Genomic DNA, 25,861 nt, shown 5'->3' with positions numbered 1-25,861 from the left:
GGGACGCGGGTTCGTGCCCGGGTCCGGGAGGATCCCACATGCCACGGAGCGGCTAGGCCCGTGAGCCACGGCCGCTGAGCCTGCGTGTCCGGAGCCTGTGCTCCGCAACGGGAGAGGCCACAACAGTGAGAGGCCCGCGTACCGAAAAAAAAAAAAAAAAAGAAGGTAGCTGAGAAAACCAGTCAAAGGATGTATCTGTGTTGACCAACAGAGAGTCGACCTCAAACTACCTACACCAACTGCTTATCCTATGCTGCATGTTCCAGAAGGCACAGGAGGACACTTAGAGCCCAGTCCCCACGAGGCACTTATGGCACGATGACAGCTGGATGCTGGTGAGGAATTCATGGTCTATGATGTGGGTCTCCGGTGGTACCAGGCTTCAAGCCAGGGCCACCGAGCTACACAACTCCAGGGACACTACCTACAGTGCTATGTATATAAATGAACACTCAGTGCCCAGTGTAAATCCCCCTGGCCCGCCCCTGGAGTTGGCCACACAGTGGCCCTGCCTGGAGCTGTCCCTCTGCACAAACTAAGGGCTGATGGACGTGGGCACCTGCTCCAACGGCCTTCTTGCCAGAGGCTGACATGGGACGCTGGACTTACCTGAGGACGCTGGCCAGGCTGGATATGGATCCAGGGACCTGCCAGGCTCAGGTCAAGCCCCACACCAAGAAGGACACTGTTCCCAGGCTGGACTAAAAGGAGATTTGGCCAGTAGGCGAGATGAGCTGCAGCGCTGAGGAAACCCCAGCAGGCTGATGGAGGCGAGGGCAGCTGGCTCAGCTCTGTTAAGGCCAAGGAAGCCCAGATCAGGACTGAGTTCTCTGCAGCCACAGTGAGGAGGGGGCCCTGTCAGGCGAAGCGGCGGGAGAAAAGTCTTTCCCACTTCATTGGGCCACACTCTGGTCTGCTGCTGCCGTTCTGATGGCCAGAAGCGGGACGAACACACACAAAAAGATTACTCGTCCCTGTACACCCATCTCAGGTTGAAGCTCCTGGCTCTGGGGAAACATGCTCTCAAGTTTTTTCTGGAAGCAGTGGTAGAGACAGCAGCAGCAGACAGGACACATCGACCACACCAGCAAGCACGCGCTCTTGGCGAGAAGCCAACAATGCAGCTCCCACAACAAAAATAGCTTCTCTTACTCTGTGGCCTGGAGTAAGCCCAGCAGCCCTGCTGGCCCTGGACAGGCCTCGGTCCTGCAGGGTCTGCGCCTCCTTCCAAGAGGCAGGCAAAACAGAGCCCCAGGAGGAGAGGTTTCTAGAACTGAAAGAAAGAGGAAAGGGCCTACGAAAACTGCAGCGGCCGAAGGTCACTGCACGGGTTAGTGCTGAGAACTGTGACATCGGGGGCCAGCTTGTTTTTTTTTTTTTTAATTTCAAAATCCAAGTAAATCTGAGATCAGAGATTCTTAGATGTTAGAACTGGAAGGATCTTTAGAGAACTAGTACACCTCCCCTTATTAAAGAAGGAAAACAGAGGCTTATTTATTTTCTTGATTATAAAAGTAGCCACACCCACCATGCTTGAAAAACATGGAAAAGTTTAAAATTTTACTGATTTTGACGCGCGGGCCCAGCGGCCATGGCTCACGGGCCCAGCCGCTCCGTGACATGTGGGATCTTCCCGGACCGGGGCACGAACCCGCGTCCCCTGCATTGGCAGGCGGACTCTCAACCACTGCACCACCAGGGAAGTCCCCTGATTTATTTTTAAACAGAGAAGGTGACTAAGGCCAACAAAGGTTAAGTCCTTCAGTATGATTTTCAGCTAAGTGAGGGAGCCACGGCTGGAACTCGGACTCCTTTTTCAGGTCAAGATACCTTAAAAAATAAATATTCTGAAAGCAGTATCTGCTCATTGTAAAAGTTTAAGCAACATGGAAGTGTGTATAAATGTAAAGACCTCCTCTCCCCTGTCCCCCACTGTGAACAGCCTGTGTGTGTGCCCTCCCAACTCTTTTCCTGCATACATAGACTTAAAAAAAAAAAGTGAAATGGGATCACACTGTACTCATTGTTCTGAAATCTTTTTCTTAATAGAAAAAGATTTAATAAGCCATTTTTCTAGACTATTTTGTTTAATTGATCCATTGTTTCTTCCAATACGTCAAACGTATACTTCCATATCATTACATACAGATCCACTCCATTATTATTATTATTATTTTTGCGGTACACGGGCCTCTCATTGTTGTGGCCTCTCCCGTTGCGGAGCACAGGCTCCGGACGCACAGGCTCAGTGGCCATGGCTCACGGGCCCAGCCGCTCCGCGGCATGTGGGATCTTCCCGGACTGGGGCACGAACCCGTGTCCCCTGCACCGGCAGGCGGACTCTCAACCACTGCACCAACAGGGAAGCCCTCACTCCATTCTTTTTTACAGCCACAAGTGTATTCTAAAATATGCTGTACCATGCTTTAACTGTTGTTAGATATAGGTGTTGTCTCTACTTCTTTGATATCACACATAATATTGCAATGTACATCCGGGGATGCCTGGGTGGGTATTTCTGTATGGTGGAACAGTATATAGAGTGGAAACACAGAGCTGAAGAACATGCATATTTACAATTTGGCTGGGTCTTGCCATTTGCCCTTTTAAAATGTTGGATTGATTTACACTCCATCATGCTGGCCAACACTGGATATAATTAGTCTAATTTCTGCCAGTCCAGTTGGTGAAAAATAGTATCTAATTGTTTCAAGTTGTACTCCTCTGATCACTAATGCAGTGGAACATCCTATTAGTCATTTGTATTTCTTTTTCTGTGAATTGCCTATTTAGACCTCTGTGCAACCTTCTCCTGTTTGCTTTTTTTTTTAAAAGGGTACAGCCACTCTGGAAAACAGTTTGGCAGTTTCTTTATTTTTTAAATTAGTTAATTAATTAATCAATCAATTAATTAATTAATGGCTGTGTTGGGTCTTCGTGGGTGCGCGCGGGCTTCCTCTAGTTGCGGCAAGTGGGGGGCTACTCTTCATTGCAGTGCGCGGGCCTCTCTGCGGTGGCTTTTCTTGCTGTGGAAAACGGGTTCTCGGCACGCGGGCATCAGTAGTTGTGGCTCAAGGGCTCTAGAGCATAGGCTCAGTAGTTGTGGTGCCCAGGCCCAGCTGCTCCTTGGCATGTGGGATCCTCCCGCACCAGGGTTCAAACCCGTGTGCCCTGCGCTGGCAGGTGGATTTTTAAACACTGCGCCACCAGGGAAGCCCTGCTTGTTTTTTTCTTATTGCTCTGTTGAAGCTCTTTGTTTGTTAAAGTTTTAATCTTATATGTTGCTATGTGGGATGTTTTTGTTTTCATTTGTTTTTGCCCAGTGTCAACTGACCTCTTATTTTATTTTTCAATTGGCCTTTAAACCTTGCTTATGGTACTTTTATTTTTCCTATTGAGAAATTCTTATTTTTTTTGTAGAGTCAAATCTGTCAATCTTTTCCTTTATAGTTTCCCATTTTTCCCAGTCTAATATTACAAAAGTACCTTTATTCTTCTCTAGTTTTAGGACTTTCTTGGTTTCTTTTTTAATGTTTAGATTTTTATGTGTGGCATGAAGTGAGGATCCAGCTTTATTAATTTCTGAATGGATAACCCATTTTCCACATTTATTAGTAGTCCCTTACTGATTTGTGATTTAATAAGCCATGTTTCTAGACTGTTTTGTTTAACGGATCCATTGTTTCTTCCAGTGCCAGTCCCCTACTTCTAAGTGTTTTCACTTCATTCCACATCTTGACATGGATACAATGAGACCACCCCCTTCCCCAAGCCTTCTTTTTCAAAACTGTCTTGACTATTCGGGCACATTCTTTTAGAATAGTATTTCATTACAATCACTTTCTGGATTTGGAGGCCAATTATACTGAATCCAGAGATTATTTGGAAGAGAAATGGTATTTTTTTTGGTTTGTTTTTTTTTGGTTTTTTTTTTTTTTTGCAGTACGTGGGCCTCTCACTGCTGTGGCCTCTCCCATTGCGGAGCACAGGCTCCGGACGCGCAGGCTCAGCGGCCATGGCTCACGGGCCCATCCGCTCCGCGGCATGTGGGATCTTCCCGGACCGGGGCACGAACCCGTGTCCCCTGCATCGGCAGGCGGACTCTCAACCACTGCGCCACCAGGGAAGCCCGAGAAATGGTAATTTTGCAAAACTGAGTCTTTCCATCCACGAACATGGAATTTTTTTTTCCATTTATGCATGTCTTCTTTTACATACTTTGGTAAGTTTTCCAGCTTTCTCTGGATAGGTCTTGCACATTTGAAGGGGAGAGGCTGCATACATACACATGGTACTAAGAGTTAGGGAACAGTCTGTAACCAGGAGACAATTAACCAGGAGACAATTTCTGCAAAAAGTGTAACAGAAGGAGTGTATAACATGGTGGTGAAGAGCAAGGGCTCTGGACAGGAAACATGGGTCCAAAGACTGGCTCTGCTACTATAGAGCTGAGTAGCTTTGGCAAATTACTTAACCCTCTAACCCTCATTTTTTTCCTCATCTGTAAAATGGATTCAAAAGATTCTTTAGAGCTGAGCTGTCCAATACAGTAGCCACTAGCTACATGTGACTATTTGGATTTAATTAAATTTAAAATTAAACAAAAGTAAAAATCCAGTTCTTTAGTTGCACTAGCCCCATTTCAAATGTTCAGTGGCTAGTGGCTACTGTACTGGACAGTGTAGATATAGATAACGGTCCATTATTGCAGAAAGGTCTATTGGTTTAGGGGATCAAATGATATAAAGCATGCAAAAGGCTTAGCATATATCCTGGTAAGCAACGAGTGCTCAGTAAACATTAGCCAAGATTCTTTTATCTATCTATCGGCTGCATTGCATCTTTGTTGCTGCGTGCGGGCTTCCTCTAGTTGCGGTGTGCAGGGGCTACTCTTTGTTGCGGTGCGCCGGCTTCTCATTGCGGTGGCTTCTGTTGCGGAACACAGGTTCTGGGCAAGCGGGCTGCAGTAGTTGTGGCTCGCGGGCTGCAGTAGTTGTGGCTCACGGACTCTAGAACGCAGGCTCAGTAGTTGTGGCGCATGGGCTTAGCTGCTCCACAGCATGTGGAATCTTCCCGGACCAGGGCTTGAACCTGTGTCCCCCACATTGGCAGGTGGATTCTTAACCACTGCACCACCAGGGAAGCCCCTAGCCAACATTCTTAAGGATAATGAAGCCACGGTGACGGTTCATGCAGCATTATTTACAATAGCCAAGCTATGGAAGAAACCTCAGTGTCCATCAACAGATGAATGGATAAAGAAGTGGTATATATACAATGGAATATTACTCAGCCATAAAACAGAACAAACATAACAAAACCGATACAGACTCATAGCTACAGAGAACAAACTGGTGGTTTGCTAGAGGGGAGAGGGGTGGAGGGATGGGCAAAATAGGTGAAGGGGACTAAGAGGTACAAACTTTCAGTCATAAAATAAATAATTCACGGGGATGTAATGTACAGCAGCAGTCCCCAACCTTTTTGGCACCAGGGACCTGATTTTTGGAAGACAATTTTTCCACGGACGGGGGCAGGAGGATGGTTTCGGGATGATTCAAGTGCATTACGTTTATTGTGCATTTTATTTCTATTATTATTATGTTGTAATATATAATGAAATAATTATACCACTCACCATAGTGCTGACAGGAGGTGGAGCTCGGGCGGAAATGCGAGCGATGGGGAGCGGCTGTAAATGCAGATGCAGCTTCGCTCGCTCGCCCGCCACTCACCTCCTGTTGTGCAGCCCGGTTCCTAACAGGCCATGGACCGGTACCAGTCCGTGGCCCAGGGGTTGGGGACCCCTGACGTACAGCATAGGGAATATAGTCAATAATATTGTAATAACTTTGTACGGTTACTTATCATAGTGATCATTTTATAATGAATAGAAATATCGAATCACTATGTTGTACACTTGAAACTAATATAATATTGTAAGTTAATTACATTTCAAATAAATAAATAAATAGAAGGAACAGTGAACCCATATTCTTAGCCACACCAGTGACACACCACTTAGCTAAACGTAAGTTCAGGGGCAAAGAGGACTCGGTGATGTTCTCTGCTCTCAAGAACCAGGATTCTGCTCACCAGCTCATCAGCAGGTGGTTCCAAAGCCTATTCTTTAACCACTCTTTTACAGCAGGTTGAAAAAAATTTTTCCATTATCTCAGGGAACAAGGAGACCTTCAATCAATGTGACAACCCAGCACAGTTCTTGAGAGGAGCAGGAAGGCGAAAGGGACTGTCTCTGAGTCAGTGACGGGAGAATTTCAGGAGCTCCGTCAACAGCTTGAGCTCACACTCTGGGAGCTGGTCAGAAAGCACCACATAAAGATGCACAGCTGGAGTCTTCTTCCCCCGCCATGGAGAGGCAGCTGCGAGGAGCCACTCACGGCACCAGGAAGGTCACAGGCTCTGAAAGTGGGAGGAGAGCAAACATCGAGGCCTCACTTGAGGGCCCCTGAGCAAGCGAATCAATGAAATGAGGATAATGGACACAACGGTGCCTGGAAGCACAGCTGCCAAATTTTATTCCAAGTTACTCTTCAGTTACACACAATTCTTGCTGGTGGAGCTACCACTGGCTGTAATTAGAGCCATCATTTATTGAATGCTTGTTATGTGCACTAGGAAGGCGGCAGACAACTTGGATTTGAACGTGGGCTCTGCTGCTCACTCACCGTGTGGCCTTGGGCAAGTTACTTAACCTCTCTAAACTCAGCTTCCTGCTCTACAGCCCTACAGGTTGGGTGAGGGTTCAGATGATACCTTAGCTGTTTATCAAAGAGCACGACGCCTTGGAAACACTTCATAAATGTAAGCAGCTGTGATGACGTACTTCACAAACACCACTTAACTTAATCATCACAGCAACCCCGTAAAGTAGGTCACAGAGCTAGTAAGTGGCAGAGGCAGATTTTCAAGCCAGGTCTTCTCATCCAACCTGGCTTCAAGATCCCCGAGTGAATGACGTACGTAAAGTGTTGTTCTAATATGCTGTTCTAATATGTTGTAGGAGAACCCAAGAAAGTGAAACGCAGTCCCCTCTTCTTTAAGTCACAGGAACTAAAAAGCCCACGGTGCACATGAGACCAGTGTCTTCTGCAGCTCTGCTTCCTGGAAGATGGATGGAGGAGAAAGGCTGGTGCGGCTCCTTTAAGAAGAAAGCTTGCCTGCTCTCTCCATCCTTTTGCCCCGAGTTGGCCTCTTTCCAGCAGTGAGGAAGTGTACTGTTTGGTTAAATCAGCCACAGTTGCTTCAGGAGGAGCTTTCCTCACTTCTGGGAAGAAATTCATCCTGCTGATTAGACTGCCAAGTGGTTCTGGGTGTTTCCTTTATGCCCATGAAAATTTGGGGAAAAGGCTGAAAATTTCACAATTAGTAGGGGTCTAGAGCAGGGGTCAGCAAACTATGGCCAGTGAGTCCGCCTCCTATTTTTGTAAATAAAGTTTTATTAAAACACAGCCACACCCATTTGTTTTGTATTATCTACAGCTGCTTTTGCACTATGATGGCAGAACTGAGTAGATGAGACAGAGGCTGTATGGCCCGCAGAACCTAAAATATTTACTATCCAGCCCTTTATAGAAAGTTTGCTGACCTCTGGTCTAGAGCCTTAAGCAAAGGTGACAAGGAATGCACACCTGTCACAGGCTGGGCCAGGAGATGTCTCTTGCCCAATGCTCAGTTCAGCAGTGGCCAGAAGAGGAGGCTCGAGCCTTAAAGATTCATATATTTCAACAAAGATTTACTGAGCACCCACTATGAATACACCAGCTGCTATTCTTATACAGAAGTCCCGGCCCTTGTAAAATGTAAATCATATGTAAATATATAATATAGTGCCAGGGATGAATAATGCTATAAAAAAAAACAAAGCAGGGATCAGGAGTCTGTTATAAATATGGGGTCAGAGAAGATCTCACTGAGGCAATGACTACTGAGGTAACTAGGGGAAGAGTATTCTAGTTAGGACAGCATGTGCAAAGGTCCTGGGGCAGGGGCAACCGTAAGGAGACCGGTGTGGCAAGGATGTGAGTGATACGAGCTCAGAGAACAGCCAAGGGCCACATCATGTGCAGCTGTACAGGCTGTGGTAAAAGACTTGGCATTTCATTACTAGCTTGATGGGAAGTTATTGGAAGTTACTGAAAACAGGGAGGTAACATAATCCAATATGTATGTTATGAGGCCGCTCTAGCATCTGTGTGGTGTATATATGGACTCTGGAAGGCCAAGGTGGAGGCAGAGAGACTGGCTGGGAGGCTATCACCAGTGCGGATGGATAATGGAGGCTTGGAGCTGGCTGTAGCGGTGGAAGCAAAAAAGGGTTAGATTTAAGTTACTCTGCAGGTGGTGCCCCAGGGACTTACGGATGGATTAGATGTGCGGAAGGAGAGAAAGAAAGCTGCCAAGGATGATTCTAAGGTTTTTGGTCTGAGCAAATGAATGGCAGTGCCATTTCCAGATCAGGTGGAGTTCTGTGCCGGCCATGGTAAGTTTGAACCATCTATCAGGTATCTAAGTGGAGATGTCAAGGAGACAGTTGTATAAATGGGTCTGGAGTTCAGAGAGAGGTCAGCGCCATCAGCCTTTGGATGGGATTTAAAGTTGTGGAATTGGATGAGATCATCTTGGGAATGCAGAGAGAGAAGCACCTGAGCACTAAGCCAGGGTGCTCCAGTGTCAGACCAGGGGTCCTCCCGCAGTCTGCACAACAGGGCCACTTGGGGAACTGGAGGAAAAGAACAATGCCCAGGCGCCTCTCCAGATCAACCAGAGCAGACACTCTGGAGGTGGGGCCCAGGAACCAGCATTTCTTAGTAACACTCCCCAGATAATTCTAATGCCCAGCCAGGGCTGAGGATCACTGCTTTAGACTGAGAAGGCACAGGCAGCAAGGCAGGTGGACAATCCGGACAGTGTGTGTTCCAGAAGCTACATGAAGACAGTCTGCAGAGGGAGGGAATGATCAGTCCATCGGGTCACGTTCCCACATAAAGGGAGGGGCCGGGAACCTCGATGAAAAGCAATCGGGGTGAAGAGGTAGGGAAGAAAGCCTGGGAGGAGTCCGCCAGGGAGAGTCAGAGCTTTTTTGGATCTTGTTTCAAGCAAATGAGGTATTTGTAGACTGACACTGATGAGGCAATTGGAACTTGAAAACGGGAGATGTTTGATGACATGGGGTAATAATTATTATTAAATTTGGTTAGAAGAGAGAAAAGAAGAGGAGAAGGAAGGAAGGAAAAAAGAGAAGACACCAATACAGAAAACTCCTTTGACCAGCTTTGCCAAAAAGCTGGCAGGAAAATGGGGGTGGAGTAAAGGAGCCAAGTCCTTGAACAGGAAAGACGGGGTGGGATCCACTGCCCAGGGGAGGGGTGGCCACAGATGGGAGCTTGATGGAGGGAGGATGAAAAAATCCTTATGGGAAGAAAATTTTAAAAAGCAAGGCAGGGCTTCCCTGGTGGTGCAGTGGTTAAGAATCCGCCTGTTGATGCAGGGGACACGGGTTCAAGCCCTGGTCTGCGAAGATCCCACATGCCGCAGAGCAACTAAGCCCATGCGCCACAACTACTGAGGCTGAGCTCTAGAGCCCATGAGCCACAACTACTGAGCCCATGTGCCACAACTACTGAAGTCCGTGCGCCTACAGCCCGTGCTCTGCAACAAGAGAAGCCACCGCAATGAGAAGCCCGCGCACCGCACCAAAGAGTAGCCCCCACTCGCCGCAACTAGAGAAAGCCAGCACGCAGCAATGAAGACCTAACACAGCCAAAAATAAATAAATTTTTTTAAAAATTAAAAAAAATAAGCAAGGTCCTCTGAGAATGAAGAGAGAGAGAATAAGATTTAAAATTGTTTTTAAGGCTTCCCTGGTGGTGCGGTGGTTAAGAATCTGCCTGTCAATGCAGGGGACATGGGTTCGAGCCCTGGTCCGGGAAGATCCCACATGCCGTGGAGCAACTAAGTCCAAGAGCCACAACTACTGAGCCTGCACTCTAGAGCCCGCGAGCCACAACTACTGAGCCTGCGCTCTAGAGCCCACGAGCCACAAATACTGAGCCTGCGCTCTAGAGCCCACGAGCCATAACTACTGAAGCCATGTGTCTAGAGCCCGTGCTCTGCAACAAGAGAAGCCACCACAATGAGACGCCCACGCACCTCAGTGAAGAGCAGCCCCCACTCGCCGCAACTAGAGGAAGCCCACGCGCAGCAACGGAGACCCAACGCAGCCAAAAATAAATAAAGAAAGAAATTTATTTTAAAAAAATTGTTTTTAAAGCCATGGTTTCCTGCGAGCCCTTGAACTCAGGCCTCATCTCCAAGTCATGCTCCCAGGCCACACCCGGACTGGCTGAGCTGCTCTTCTCTCCCTGTTCCCAGTTCTCCAGGTGCACTTGGGCACCCAGGCCAGGAAGAGCTGGGTTCAGCTCACCCCAGACTCTCATGGCCAGGAGGCCGGTGCTCCCTGCTGAGCCATCTGGGAAGACTGGCCATCACAAGACTGTGCCAGACCCCGTGGCTGCAGGGACATGGGGGTGGCGCACTTCCGCAAGCCAAGAAATGCCTGACTCCGGGCATTTTAATCAGGGTTAGTCCCACTCTCTGCTCAGAGCTGCCACAGCCAGGCCCTCTCGGTCTTGTCTCTCTCCTGGATGCATAAGCATGAAACAATTTCTAGCTCTACGGTCGGTACCAAGAAATCCTTCCAGAATTGGTCCCTGATAGGTAACTCCACGGCAGCTGTGAAAGATTAACAATGGCCACGTGAACATGAGCTGGTTCCAGGGGCCTCCTTTCCTCCTCCCTGGTCAGCTGAGACCAAAGAGGCTGTGATGCTCTCAGCAAACAGCCCGGGATCTGAAATCTTGCTCTGCCCACGGTCTGTACTGGGGCGGGCGGGGTGGGGGTGGGGGCTCGGCACGCCTAGGTTTACAGAGCAGCAGAAAAATCCCTGCCCCAACAAAGGCGGGAGAGTCTGTGAGGCTGGACAGACCCAGGCTGTCGACATGCCCGTGTGAGCCGCCCAACCACCCTGGGGCTCACTGCTGGGCCTGCTGCATCCCTGCTCAGCACGCAGAGGACACCAGCCTTGAACACAGGAAACTCTCCCGCTGCTCAGGGAGGAGGTCGCCGGGTAACAGCAGCTGCTCTACTGGCTCCACGGGGACCAGATGTATTTAGACGACAGAGTATTTAGAACAGCCTCCCCAGTGCAGGCCTAGGAAGTAGAAATCCAAAAGCAGAAAAGACCCCAGCTGAAGAGAGGTGGACTGCCAGCCTACCTCAGAGCACCTCTTTTACAAATTAAACCAATGATGGCCCCGGTTACACGAACTCAACTCGAACCCGGAGCCACCCTGAGCTGCAGGACCCACTTGGACACCTCATGCCCGGGCTGCCTCTCACCGGCTGCAGCTGGGGTGCGGCCCGGGCGAGGGACGAAGCCTGCGGGAAGTGGGAGGCCTCTGCCCGCCTTGCCTTTGGAATGCTAGCAGCCGTGGGGCCTCTGCTGGGTTCAAGCTGCACCTGTGGGCCTCGCGGACACTTGCTCTTCTTTCTGAGGCAGACCCTCCGAGGACAGGCAGAGGTCAAGCTGTGTGATACCATTTATTACTTTTGGGGTTAGGATGTCCCCAAACCTGGATGCCTGGACGCCCCCAGGGAGAGGGACCCCATGAGGGCTCATCCATGGCAGACAAGGGCTAAAGAAGGGTTGGCGCGGCCACCGAATCAACGTCCCCACCCTGATCCCGCACCAGTAGTTTGCACTGGCTTCAGACACAGACTCTCATGGATCTGAAGAGAAGGCCAGTGCTCATCACCCTTCCTCTCAAAAATAAATGTAAACAAATAAATAAATAATAAGGCAGGCAGGCTGGAGTCTTTTAAATCTTAGCAAAGTTTCTTAAAAACAATAATGCCGGGAGTTCCCTGGTGGCGCAGTGGTTAAGAATCCGCCTGCCAATGCAGGTGACATGGGTTCGAGCCCTGGATTGGGAAGATCCCACATGCCACAGAGCAACTGTGCGCCACAACTACTGAGCCTGCACTCTGGAGCCCGTGCGCCTAGAGCCCGTGCTCCGCAACAAGAGAAGCCACCGCAATGAGAAGCCCACACACCACAACGAAGAGTAGCCCCCGCTCGCCGCAACTAGAGAAAGCCTGCACGTAGCAATGAAGACCCAACGCAGCCAAAAATTAATTAATTAATTAATTAATTTGAAAAAAGAGCAATAATGCCTGCTTTACATGATCCAAGGAAAGGAAGGCTACTGTCGACAGCATTTCTGGAAAGACTCTCCATTGGAATCGAAGACAAGGCTGGGCGCTGGCCAGGATGAAGAATTTCAGAATCTAAGGGCGTAAGAGCCCTTAGAAATCACCAGTGGTACGAGGATGGAGTAGAATCCTGTGTGTGGCGTGTTTTTTCAGGCTGTCGCTTGGCTTCCAGGTCTCTGGTGTTTGCGCAGGGACCTCTCGGGAGGGCCTCTTACTGTCTTCCTCTCCTGGAGCCTCTCGTTCAGGAGGGTGTGGGGGGCAGTTAGAGTGAGCAAGGGAGAGGCTCTCAGTGAATGGAACTTTAACTGCTGAATGCACTGAAAATCAGAAAAATCATCACTTAGCCAGAACCTTCATCTCGTGGGTCTGAGAGGCTGGGGCCCAGGGAAGTGAAGACACTTCCTGCACCTCCTGGCTTTGTCCAGTGGTCCTTCTGCTTTACTGCAGTGTCTTGGCCCGGTGTGCTCAGATACCACAGAAGTAGCTATTCCTGGAGCCCCTTCTGCTTCCATCCTCCCTGGGGATAAAGTGAAGGTCAGGGGCACCTGCTGTGACCATCCGGAAAGTGCTCATCCCAGCGTCTTACTGAGGAGGACAGCAGTAAGGGTCTTGGGCCACTCCCAGGGCTCTGTCGAATGGGAGCTGGGAGTTTAGGGGGGCAATGTCGGGAAGGTTCCAGCCACTTCCTTCCTAGACAACATGAGAATGTCCACAGAAGCTAAGGCCCAGTGGGTGTCCACGGCTCCACCAACCCCAGGCAACCGCAATGTATCTGACTCATTCGCCTCATTTTAAAATCCCTCACCTGAGATCCCGCCCCACCTTAGCCTGGAAAAGAGCTCATTCCCAACGAGAATCAATTATAGTAGATTATAGAACTAGAGAACCCAGGCAACACCTCGGCACAAGAACCAGTCAGAGCTCCTGCCATTCAGAAACGACGGGCCTGGTTTCTCGGTGGGCATGAAAAACACAGTCCTGCAGCCAATGCCCCTGCCCGGGAAAGGCTTGTGCCCAGGCTGGTGGCATCCTGGGACTGACTGGCACCACCCCATGTAGGGTTGCCATAAAGGGTGAGCTGTTTGTTTACCATGGGCCTGCATTGTTCCTGAAGCAAGTTGGGTGAAATCAACGCTTCTGAACCATTCATTTGCCACTAAATACACCCAATTATACAGCTTTCTTTCCCACCTCCCCAATCACTGCTCATTAGCCCCTTTGCTGGAGTTGGCAGGCTCTCTGCTTTACTGGCAGCTCTGTTGAAAGATATACAGGGGAAAAGCTGAAAAAAGCAGGTACTCGGGAATTCCCTGGCGGTCCAGTGGTTGGGACTCCGTGCTTCCACTGCAGGGGACCCGGGTTCAAACCCTGGTCAGGGAACTAGGATCCCACAAGGAGCGCGTGGCACGGCCAAAAGAGAAAAAGAAAAAGCAGGTACTTGGATTATCCATGGATTTCATTTTTTGCGCTTTCTTTGGAGTGCTGGAACAATGACAGCAGGAGGGGACTAGCCTAGTTGGGCACAGATCTCTTGGTAACTGGGTAAATTGACAGAATATGGTTTCCAAAAGCAGTTCAATGCTCCTCTTCCCAGCAGGGGAGTGTCCCAGCCCCGAGGTACTACGGTTGTTCTGCCTCTGAACTCAGCACAGGGTTGACCTCTGCTGGAGGGACCGAGGGCTCCTTTCAGAGTGGAGAAGAAAATGTAAGAGGCCCTCCCGAGAGGTCCCCGGGCAAACAGCAGAGACCTAGAAGCCGACCAATGGCCTGAAAGAACACGCCGCAGGCAGGATTCTACTCCGTCCTTGTACCGCTGCGATGGAAGCAGAAGCTGGCAGGAACCCTGCTCTGTTTTCTGAGCGCTCACATTCAGTGCTGTGTGTAGCCCCGGCGGGAGGAGGGAGGGAGGTCTTCAAAGCCTCATTTTACTCAGTCTCCCAAAGCCTGGGAGCCTTCACTGGCTCTGTGCTCATCTCTCACTTCCCTCTTCCTCTGCCGTAACTGCAATGTGACCTCATGAGTACCTCCCCCACCCAGACAGCCATACCGTTGCTGAGGAAAATGGCCATCCAGTCACTGTCTAAATCACGACTTATGTTGAGGCTTCGGAGGCTGAAGGTGTAAATACAGGGTCAGGAAGTGTGCCGAGGGCACCATGGGTAGGTTCCTGAAGGACACGTGGGAGGACCTGGGGCAGGGCACACGCCCCATCCGCTGTGATTTGTTTAACGCTGGTCTCGTCTTCTAGAGTGTCAGCCCTGAGGGGGCAGGGGCCTGGTGGGCTCTGTTCACTGCTGAGTCCTAGTGACTGGAAGGGTGCCCAGCACAACATAGGCGCCCATTTGTTAAATGAACGGGTGGTTTTATAGCGGACTGGCCCCCAAGACTGACCTGTGGGGATGGATTATCTGTTATAATTTCAAGACAGACATGATGGAGACGGAAAAGGCTCAGAGAAACGGGAAGAGCAAGAGTGAGAAACATGGTTCAAATCCAGATCTGCCCCTTATGAGGGTCAGAATCTTGGGCGAGTTACTTTTCTAAACCTCGCTTCCCTCATGTATTAAACAGGGATCATGATCCATCCTGCAAGTCTGTTGTGAGCCTGACTGAGGAAGTGTGTGTGAACAGCGGGTGGTGAGTGCATTAAATGTAAGCATTCTTCTGCTATGATCACTCCGCTTCCTGTCAGCGTGTCTGGACGTTTCACGCCTCAGTAGTCTGTAACACCAAAAATAAAGAACTTAGGGTGAAGTGTGAACAGAAGTTGACGACTTTCAAAAATTAAGTGTGGATGTCAAGTCTACATTAGTCCTTCCCTTGCTCTTACATGTTACTGGGTTTCTTAGACTCTTTTAGTTCTAACTCTTAAGTACAGATAGCCAGGGAGGAGGGGCGGTTATAGGAAAGGACCACTTTCTTCCTTATACATTTCTATGTTTGTGACTCCTTAGAAGCAAAAGGAATAAAGATGAATTACAAATACATAAGATGGGAGAATGTCTCTGTGGCAGAACCAGTTGCTTTGCTAGAAGGACAGAGGAGATGCTCTTGGAACCCTAGGTGGTCATACCAACCAACAGATCAAGGACCTAAACTCTCAGCTCCAGCCAGACGGACTCTCCCAGACACTGTCCTTATTCCCCTGCCTCAAATGGAAGTTCTAGGACATCCAGACATCAAGCAAGCAGCAATGAGGAGGAGGACAGGGCTGGAAAGGAACGGTCACCCAAACCAGCCCCAGGGAGGACAGCTCTGGGCCCAGGGTTGCTCACTTCACCTTGTTCCGCGGGCGGGGGGTGGGTGTCCCTGCTCCATCAGCATTGAGGTCACCCGGGAGAGCTTTTTTTTTTTTTTTAATTTTCTTATTTACTTTTCTATTTATTTTATTTATTTATTTTTGGCTGTGTTGGGTCTTTGTTTCTGTGCGAGGGCTTTCTCCAGTTGCGGCGAGTGGGGGCCACTCTTCATTGCGGTGCGCGGGCCTCTCACTATCGCGGCCTCTCTTGTTGCGGAGCACAGGCTCCAGACGTGCAGGCTCAGTAGTTGTGGCTCACGGGCCTAGTTGCTCCGCGGCACGTGGGATCCTCCCAGACCAGGGCTCGAACCTGTGTCCCCTGCGTTGGCAGGCAGACTCTCAACCACTGCGCCACCAGGGAAGCCCCCAGGAGAGCTTTTTATCACAGGGGGAAAAGCCCCGTTGCTTTCCTTGGACATAAGGGCACTGCCAGCCTCAGTGGCACCACACTCTCCTTGCCATGGTGGCAAATCCTGATGCCAGAGATGAGCACTGAAGACTCGAGGGGGGAGAACGACCCACCCAGAGCCCCCCCAGCACCTACAAACGCCAGCTTTCTCCTCCCACAATGCTCGCACCCAGAATACCAGCTCCTTTCTTTCCACGTGGAAACGTCTTGACCACCCCACCCTCATTCAGCATTAGCTTTTAGGGCTGACGTTTCTGTCAGCCATCAGCAGCCTTTCAATCTTGCCGGGAAATTTCTTTTCCCAATGGGCTCCAGCCGGATGAGCTTCGAGGGGGACCCGCAGGCATCGCCACTTCTCCCTCTGAAACTCCGTGTGTCCACTGTGATTACACAGACGGCTGGGGCCCACCCCGACTGAACGGAGCTGCCGCTGCCTGATGCAGACCTGTTTCTGCCTGGCCTCCAGTCATCAAACGGGGCCTTTCGAGGTGGATGAGCCTAATGCTAGAGCCAAGGCACGGAGAAAGAGAGGGCCTGGGGTGTCCTGTGATGGGGTGGAAAGGACCACAATGCCACCAGCCTTCACACAGAGGCCTAACATCAGAGGAGCATCTTGCAAAAGGAGAACCACAGTAAAACTCAGGCAGGGCTCAGAAAAACCACTGACCACTTCTCCACTAGCGTCTCATGCTGGGCCTGGGTGGGGTCACTCGGGGGGTCAGGGGCACACCCAAGTGGTTCCTGCTTGGAGCCACTCATCCCTCTCTAGGTAGCCTCCGTCATGTGAGGCTACAGAGAGACAGCTACTGCCAACCTCAGGACTCGGGCAGGGGAGGGGGAGCCCTTAGCACTTCTGGTTATAAAATGTGTGTGTGGATATTTATTATTTTATCGAGCTCTTTGCCCAGGTGACTCAGGTCATCAGGGCTTTTCAGAATGCTTAAGATTTTAAAACTCTTAACAGTTTTTCCATGAAGGCAAGAGAACAAAACTATTGATTGAAACCAAATGGTCAGTGTAATTCCCACATAGATCTAACTACCAGGCCCTCTCTGGGAAGGAGCTGCCTTAGCTCATTTTTAATGTACTGGCAGATCTAACCTCTCTGGTGGAGTGGAAAAATGGGGGCAAAAAGCCCACCACCGGACCCAGCCGTTTCAGCTGCACTGCCAGGCGAGGTTGAACAGCTGCAGCTCTTAGACCAGCGTCAGCAGACCCCGATCGGGAGACCCCCGCTCAACGCAGGGTATGCCTGGCCAGAAATAGGCCACTCAGAGCCCAGCCCGGTGGGGCAACCCGCCCAGACTGAGGGCGCTGGGGACCTCGGTTGTCCTCTGTGAGAGAAGGTGGTCCCGACCTAGGAACATTCTCTCAAGGAGGGTTACTTTCTCAATATACATCTATTCACCCTGTTTAAGGGGATCCAAATTGGGGCTGAGGAGACAGAGAACTGGGGTTGCTTACTTTTCATTTTATACACTTCTGAGCTATTTGTGTATTTTTTAAAACAACTCCTCGTCTTCCTAGACTAATGTCTCACTCTCTCATCCTAGTCAGTGTCCCTTGCTGGAAGCAATGTCACCTCTCTGGCAAGTCTTCTCTGACCACCCCCCTCTGCAGCAGGTCCTCTGCCAGCTCACCACCTTTTCCTGACCGAGGCCTTCAGGACACATCACAATGGGAAGGTCTTTGTATTGGTTTGTCTGCTAACTTATCACCTTCTCCTCCTGAAACAGGAGGGAAGGAGGCAGGGCACAACCTTTGAAAGAATAACGTAGCCCGAGGACATGACATAAACTGATTAGAACCAAATGGGTCCAAGATGGCCCACTAGACCCGAGCCTCAGTATACGTGTCAGCAAGCTAAATGACACACCCACAGGTGCCATGACAGCTCCAAGACCCACAGTAAGGATCAAAAAGTGGGCAGTAGCCCAATTCCTGGAAATCCCCGCCCCTTCCTAAAATAGCTGGAATACTCCCCCCACTCATTAGCCTATGAAATTACCCACTCCTATAAAAACTGACAACCCCATACCCTGGTGCCTTTCTCACCTTCTGAGATGGCCCACGCTCTGTTTCTCTCTAAATAAATCCACGTCTTACCTATCACTTTGGCTCTCACCAACCTGAGCTTCATTAAGTCCTGAAACCAGGTGTGTGATCTCACTTGGAAGACTGTGGGTTTTGGCTGGGTTCAAGTCCCAGCCTCATGGGTTCAAGTCCCAGCCTGGGTTTGGGCTGGGTTCGAGTCCCAATCTGAGGTGCACGGTTTCACTCCTACTGGAATATCCACTCCAGAGATCTTATCTGCCTTGCTCACTTCTACCCTTTTAGGGCCTAGGACAGTGAGGACAGAAGAAAGGTGATCAGTAAATGTTTTTGAAAGACAGGATACGTGGACACACATCCAGTGGTATTTACGAGCATCCGTATTCATTCCACAAGCCTGACATAGTAGAAAAACCCAGTGACAATAGAGATTTCATTGACTATGGGACTGGCCATCACACCAGCTTCTCTGAAAGCGATCCCTAGCCTACCCTGGGGAGGACATTTTTGTGCACAAATACAAAGCAGCTCTGGGCCAAATCCAGCTACATGTATGGATTGTCTGTGGTTGCTTTTGAGCTACAAGGGCAGGACGGAATAGTTTCAACGAAGACCACATGGGCTGAAAATATTTACCATCTGGTCTTTGAAGAAAATGTCTTGACAAACCATGAGCTTGAAGAAACAGAGAAGTGTAGTGTAAGACTTTGAAAACTGCACAAGAGAAAATGGCAGGGTTCACACAGACACTTGCAAGTGCTAATGGTAGCTAATACCTTATTCAGGCCTTGTTATGCATGAGACCTTGCACTCAGTGCTCTGAGTGTGTCATCTCCTGTAATTTCATTCTCATTACAACTATGAGTAGGTTCTGACTGCTGAGGCTAATTGAGGGCCAGTGATTTGCCAGGGTCAACATGGTCAGTGACAAACCCCAAATTCAAACCCAAATCGAGGTCTGTGTACTTGTATTTGTATCCTGCATTTGTAACCTGCATCTGTATCCACTGTGCTGGACAGCTTCGAAGGAAAGTACTTTCCAGCCGCATCGAGGAGAACCCTCCACACTCCCGAGACGGCTCTGTCTCCTCACTGTCCTCAGAAGGCCACCCGGATGTCCCCACTGCCTTGGGGATGTTAAGTGCCTACTTTCTACCTTAAGTGCCCACTTCTTCTCTGTCTCTGAATTCTACCCATTTGTCAAGACTCAGTTAAGCTCGCCTTCTCTGAGGCTTCTTCTTGCCTTGGTGACTTTTTAAATCCTCCCTCCAACCAATATACGAACTGTTGGAGGGCAGAGGCTGCCTTCCACTGCACAGAGCCTTTGCTCAGACTGCAAGCGTGTGCAACAGACACGCTCCTCAGAAACAAAACAAAAACAAAACTCTCATGAAAACCACTGCCTCCCCTCCCCTGGAGAAGATGCTATTTAGTAGAACCACACGCCAATTCAAAATGCCAACACTCTTTAACTTGGACGTCTCTCTTTAGCTATTAACAAATCGGGAACCACAAGCTTTATTGTCTGCGTCTGGGATGTTTCATATGGCACTTGCCTTTCATTGTTATCATTGTCATTTAACTGTGCTAACTATTAAACTCTCCAATTCTCTCTAACTCCCAGGAATCCTGCCTTCATATCAGAACACGGGTTCCCTGGATCAGCTACTGCACTGGTGTTACAGGGCACGTTCAGCATCACAAAATCTAGGTGTGAAAGTAGCTGAACTCAACAACGCTGCTTAGGAACAGTGGTTGCACTTGGGGGTGTCGTTTCTGCGATGATGGCTGTGTTCGTTTCTTGCTCTAGGTGCTGGATATGTGGATGTGCTCACTTCGTGAGAACTCACTCAGCTCTACATTTAGGAGTGTAAGTATATGCTATTTTCTGTAGGTATATTCTATTTCAATAAAAAGTTCTCAAATACCCTTTGCAAACATAGCTAATACACATGGATCTTTTTTTTTTTTTGCAGAAATCACACCTCGTTTTCTTCATGCAACGTCCTTATAAAAGGATCGTTTAGACCATTTTACTAGCGGTAGGATGGACGAAAAAGGCGAAGCAACTCTCAAGGCGCCGTATAACAAATTTAGGAGGGACTGGTGTTCAAGGTCAAATCCGACCCCAAGACGGCTAGCCCTCAAAGCCTACTGCTGTAGCTGAACCGATTCCTATTAGAAGCAGATACTCTGACTCAGAAAACCAAATGCCCTTCATATGCCAGAATCATAAAATAGTTTTCTGAAACGCAACATACAAAGGAAGTGGGTAACAAGGCCAATTAGCAATGCCTGGGTGGTAAGGTCGTTAGCCATCTTCAGACCTTGTGAAAGGGAGGAATTGGCTCTACCACAAACAAACAGAAAAAAGCGACCCCTTATGCTATAGATGGAAGGTTTGTGTCCCCCTACAGGTTCATATGTTGAAATCCTAACCCCCAGTGTGATGGTGTTAGGAGGTGGAGCCCTAATGAATGGGATTAATTCTCTTATAAAAGAGACCCAGGAGAGCTCCCTCCCCCCACCCCCCCATGTAAGGACACAGGGAGAAGGCAGCAGTCTGCAACCCAGCCCGAAACAGAGCCCTCACCAGAACCCGACCATGCTGGGACTCAGTGTTTTCAGGCTTCCAGCCTCCAGAACTGTGACAAATAAATGTATGTTGTTTACAAGCCACCCAGTCTATCGTGGTCTGTTACAGCAGCCTAAACAGACTAAGACAGCTTATTTTTTTATTTTTTATTTTTTTTACAACTTTATTGGGGTATAATTGCTTCACAATGGTGTATAATTGCTTCACAATGGTCTATTAGTTTCTGCTTTATAACAAAGTGAATCAGTTATACATATACATCTGTTCACATACCCCTTCCCTCTTGCGTCTCCCTCCCTCCCACCCTCCCTATCCCACCCCTCCAGGGGGTCACAAAGAGCTGATCTCCCTGTGCTATGAGGCTGCTTCCCACTAGCTATCTATGTCCATGCCTCTCTCTCGCTTTGTCCCAGCTTACCCTTCCCCCTCCCCATATCCTCAAGTCCATTCTCAAGTAGGTCTGTGTCTTTATTCCTGTTTTACCCCTAGGTTCTTCATGACTTTTTTTTTCTTAAATTCCATATATATGTGTTAGCATACGGTATTTGTCTTTCTCTTTCTGACTTACTTCACTCTGTATGACAGACTCTAGGTCTATCCACCTCATTACAAATAGCTCAATTTCGTTTCTTTTTATGGCTGAGTAATATTCCATTGTATATATGTGCCACATCTTTTTTATCCATTCATCCGATGATGGACACTTAGGTTGTTTCCATCTCCGGGCTATTGTAAATAGAGCTGCAATGAACACTGTGGTACATGACTCTTTTTGAATTATGGTTTTCTCAGGGTATATGCCCAGTAGTGGGATTGCTGGGTCATATGGTAGTTCTATTTGTAAGACAGCTTAGTAAGGCTGGGTTAAGCACCACGCTAAACACCGCATGTACATACTCTCATCAAATCTTCACAACAACACTAATTTCATCCCTGCTTTACAGATGAGAAAACTGAGGCATGGAGAGGGTAAGGAACCTACCCAAGGTTACAGGGTTATTCGCTGGCAGGGCAGGGATTCTATCCAGGCCACCAGACTCCAGAACCCATGTTCTTATCCATGATGCTAGTCACGCCTCTTGTCGTGATTCACCCGCGGATGGGTTTCCAGTTTCTAGTGTGCGTGCGACATACCTTCTGATGCACCCTTGCTTGTCCAAACGCATCCAATGATAAGCATCTTGTCAAGCACACCCAATTCCTTCATAAATGGCAGGCTGGTTCACAGAGTGGCTCTCTGCCCTCAAAAGATTCGTGCTTACAACACATGTCCACCCCCTTTCTACCTGGACTTTCCCATTTATTTATAAGTTGGAAATCTAAAGATAAAACACGAGGCCTACATGAAGCCATAACCAGCCCAGATTAGATTAGAAAGGTCAGCAGTCTTCCTTTGTCTTCCATTACCAAAGATGGATTGCTTTTTTATTTATGTATTTATGCATTTATTTTAAAAATTTATTTATTTATCTATTTTTTTTGGCTGCGTTCGGTCTTCGTTGCTGCGCACGGGCTTTCTGTAGTTGCGGCGAGCGGTGGCTACTCTTCGTTGCGGTGCGCGGGCTTCTCGTTGCAGTGGCTTCTCTTGTTGAGGAGCACAGGCTCTAGGCGTGTGGGCTTCAGTAGTTGTGGCATGCGGGCTCAGTAGTTGTGGCTCGCAGGCTCAGTAGTTGTGGCTCATAGCCTCCAGATCTCAGGCTCAGTAGTTGTGGCGCATGGGCTTAGTTGCTCCGTGGCATATGGGATCTTCCCAGACCAGGGCTCAAACCCATGTTCCCTGCATTGGCAGGCAGATTCTTAACCACTGCACCATCAGGCAAGTCCCTGGATTGCTTTTAAACAAACTATTTGCTCATCCTACACTCCTTGAGTAAGCAAAAATAATACCCCATTGCATTAGCAAAGCTCAGGAAAACTAAATAAAACTTTCGCTGGATGTTTGCAATGTTGCTTTTAGTTGTACTTTTAGAGGAAACTTTTAGTAAGAGCACATTTTGAATCGACTTTTCTTTTTATGCCACACTGATCTTTATGAAAGGTAAAATTGCTTGCCTATGTTGCTTTTGAGGAATTTAAGTGGGGGGAAAACATGGTTATTAATTAATTAATTAATTTATTTATTTATTTTTGGCTGTGTTGGGTCTTCGTTTCTGTGCGAGGGCTTTCTCTAGTTGCGGGAAGCGGGGGGCCACTCTTCATCGCGGTGCGCGGGCCTCTCACTATCGCGGCCTCTCGTTGCGGAGCACAGGCTCCAGACGCACAGGCTCAGTAGTTGTGGCTCACGGGCCTAGTTGCTCCGCAGCATGTGGGATCTTCCCAGACCAGGGCTTGAACCAAAACACGGTTATTTAAATACAAGGGTTGATTTGGGACTTCCCTGGTGGTCCAGTGGGTAGAATTCCACACTTCCAATGCAGGGGGGGACTCGGGTTCGATCCCTGGTTGGGTACTAGATCCCGCATGCATGCCGCAACTAAGAGTTCATGCCACAACTAAGGAGTCCACATGCTGCAAGGAAGATCCTGCAGGCCGCAACTGGGACCCGGTACAGCCAAAATAAATAATTATATAAATAAATAAATAAATATTTAAAAAAAACAAATATAAGGGTTTATTTAATGAATTCTCTTCATTTTGGTCTGTTGAAGTAATTAAACCAATGTGATGAGCCTCCTCCTACCCATCAAGTCATCCCTGCCTCCACCACCATCTCGTAGTTTCTGAGACTATCGGGTGAACTAGGAATTCTAATTAGGAAAACATTCCAACAATATTCCTCAAATGATTATCGATTCTGGTTTGGTTTTAAGTGAATATGAATTCTACCTTTTGTCTCTTATCTGGGACCCTTCCTCAGATAAGCTGACTCCTTCACACATATAGTTACATGCCCTTAATAGGTCATAGGTTTTCTCTACCTGGAACTGGGACATTGATCTCTACTGCAAGGAGCCCCATACACCGTAGTGTCACCATGTTCCACAGGTCACTGTCCAAAATGCAAGGTACTTTAGGTTCTCAATCAAAGCTCTGAAATAAGCCTCTTCAAAACTGCCATCCTTGGGCAAGATTTTTCAGGGAATTTCCCAAGACCAGAGGCAGTGTCACCCAGAACTGGGAAGACGAAGCTGCTTATCACGGGCCTTCACCCAGACTGCCACTCCCGAGATGCAAACACAGGGGAGATCGAGGATGCAGCGACGCCGTCCAGGGATGCTCTGCAGGTGGGGCCCTCCCAGAGCTTTTCTGCTGCTACCCCCAGAGTGGGGGGTCCTGGCGGGTGGCGGCCCCTCTAAGTGACTCAGGGCCCCCGGGTCTGGCTTGCAGAGGCTCCCAGGATGCTGACCTCAACTTTGTTTTTTAAAAATAGCTCGGAGGCAGCGGCGCACACGTGAGCCGCCGGGCTTCCCCTCCAAAATCCCGGGGCTCCCGGCGGCTCCTCGTCCTCGGGGTCGCGGAGGGTAAGGGCGGTGTCCCGAGCCCCGGTGACAGGAGGGACCCCGGCCCGCGCGAACGACTCGGGGGAAGAAGGGGGCGCTGGATGGGGTCGGGGGCCCGGACAGGGCGGGCCGGGTTGGCCTCGGGGCCCGGGCCGGGAGGGCAGGCCGCGCTCACCTTCTTCACCGACAGCGAGATGTTCTCCAGGATCCGATCCTTCACCTCCCGCGGCTCCATGGCGCCGCCGCTGCCGCCGCCGCCGCCGCCCCGCCGCCGCCGCTTCCCGCGCCGGGGCCCCGGGGCCGCCAGCAACCGCTGCCGCCGGCCGTACGGGGGCTCCGTCGTGCCGGCCGCGGGGCCCGGCGCACACCGCCCGGCCCTCGCCTCGCCCGGCCCCTCGCTCCGCCGCGGCCCGGCGGCTCCGGAGCGCGGCCGGCAGGGAAGGAGGCCACGGGCTGTGCGCGGCGGCGGCGGCAGGAACTGATGTCAGGCGGGGCGGCGCCAAGGCCGGCGGTCGGGCTGGGACGCCGGCGCCGCGCCCGCGCCCGCGCCCACGCCCGTAGAGCCGGGACCCCGGAGATGCCGTCGGCTATCAGACGCAGGTGCCTCGGCCTTTCTTAGAGACCCTGGAGGCCCTCCTCCGCTCCGCTCGGGGCCCCCGGAGGCCCCCTCGGACCCCAGGGATCTGGACACCTCGCCTCCCGGCGACCCCCACGGCCCAGACTCCATCGGTAGCGTCCCCTTCCTTAGCCCCGAGGTCCCCTAGATCCCTCAATGCTCAGACTCCGGCTCTCAGGCCCCTTGGCTTCTGGCAGCGCAGAGACCCCCTCCCGGAGCTACCCACAGACCCCGGCCGACTGGTCCCCACCGGCCAGCCTGGCCCTCACCAGCCCAGAGGACCTGGCGACTCCACTCCTCGGTTCCCCACCCTCACCGCCCGGTCCCAAACTTTCAGGACACTCCGGGTCCTCGGTACCCCTCCCTGCCTCCAAAACACACCCTCTTCGCCTCACCTTCATCTTCAGTCCTGATGCCCCTGCCAGTTCTCACCCTGATCCCACTTCTTCAGCTGGTCCACATATCCTGAGGGCCCCCCACTGCCTCAGCCCTGAAACCCACCGTAACGATTCCCCTTCTCCCCACACAGCACTCTTCCCAAATTTCACCGTGTTTTGAAGCCACTTATACTTAAGGTTCTCAGTCTCCTACCGGGCTCACTTACTCATTTGGTTCCCAAATAAGTATATTCCTGATACATCCATTAGTCCCTCCTTTCTATTCCTTTTTTTTTGTTGTCAATATATATCATTGTATTTATTTTTTTCCGCTTTTTAAAAGTTGAGATATAGTCATATAACATATTAGTTTCAGGTACATGACATGATTCAATATATGTATATATTGTAAAATGATCGTCATCCTTTTTATTCTTAAGATACCCCAATTTTGGCCTTCCCTGGTGGTGCAGTGGTTAAGAATCCGCCTGCCAATGCAAGGGACACGGGTTTGAGCCCTGGCCGGGGAAGATCCCACATGCTGCAGAGCAACTAAGCCCTTGCACCACAACTACCCACGTGCCACAACTACTGAAGCCCATGTGCCTAGAGCCCATGCTCTGCAACAAGAAAAAACACTGCAGTGAGAAGCCCACGCACTGCAACTACTGAAGCCCGCGCGCCTAGAGCCTGTGGTACGCAATGAAGAGGTGCCCCTGCTCTTCGCAACTAGAGAAAGCCCATGCACAGCAACAAAGATCCAATGCAGCTATAAATAA

General features: G+C 49.9%; 1 protein-coding gene across 2 annotated transcripts in view; it reads right to left on the bottom strand.

Annotated features, from left to right (window-relative positions):
- PLEKHM2 (pleckstrin homology and RUN domain containing M2) overlaps positions 1 to 24,446 on the bottom strand; it is a 40,818-nt gene extending 16,372 nt beyond the window's left edge. For both annotated transcript variants that reach the window (XM_079727129.1, XM_079727130.1), the window contains exon 1: positions 24,265 to 24,446. In XM_079727129.1, coding sequence (XP_079583255.1) covers positions 24,265 to 24,324 — 60 coding nt within the window. In that variant the 5' untranslated portion in view covers positions 24,325 to 24,446. The remainder of the gene's footprint in view (positions 1 to 24,264) is intronic.
- Positions 24,447 to 25,861: the final 1,415 nt, after the last annotated feature.

The sequence above is a fragment of the Hyperoodon ampullatus genome (assembly GCF_949752795.1).
Source record: "Hyperoodon ampullatus genome assembly, chromosome: 2".
NCBI lineage: Eukaryota > Metazoa > Chordata > Mammalia > Artiodactyla > Ziphiidae > Hyperoodon > Hyperoodon ampullatus.
The sequence above is the reverse complement of the archived record's forward strand: the minus strand, read 5'-3'. Positions and strand labels throughout refer to the sequence as shown.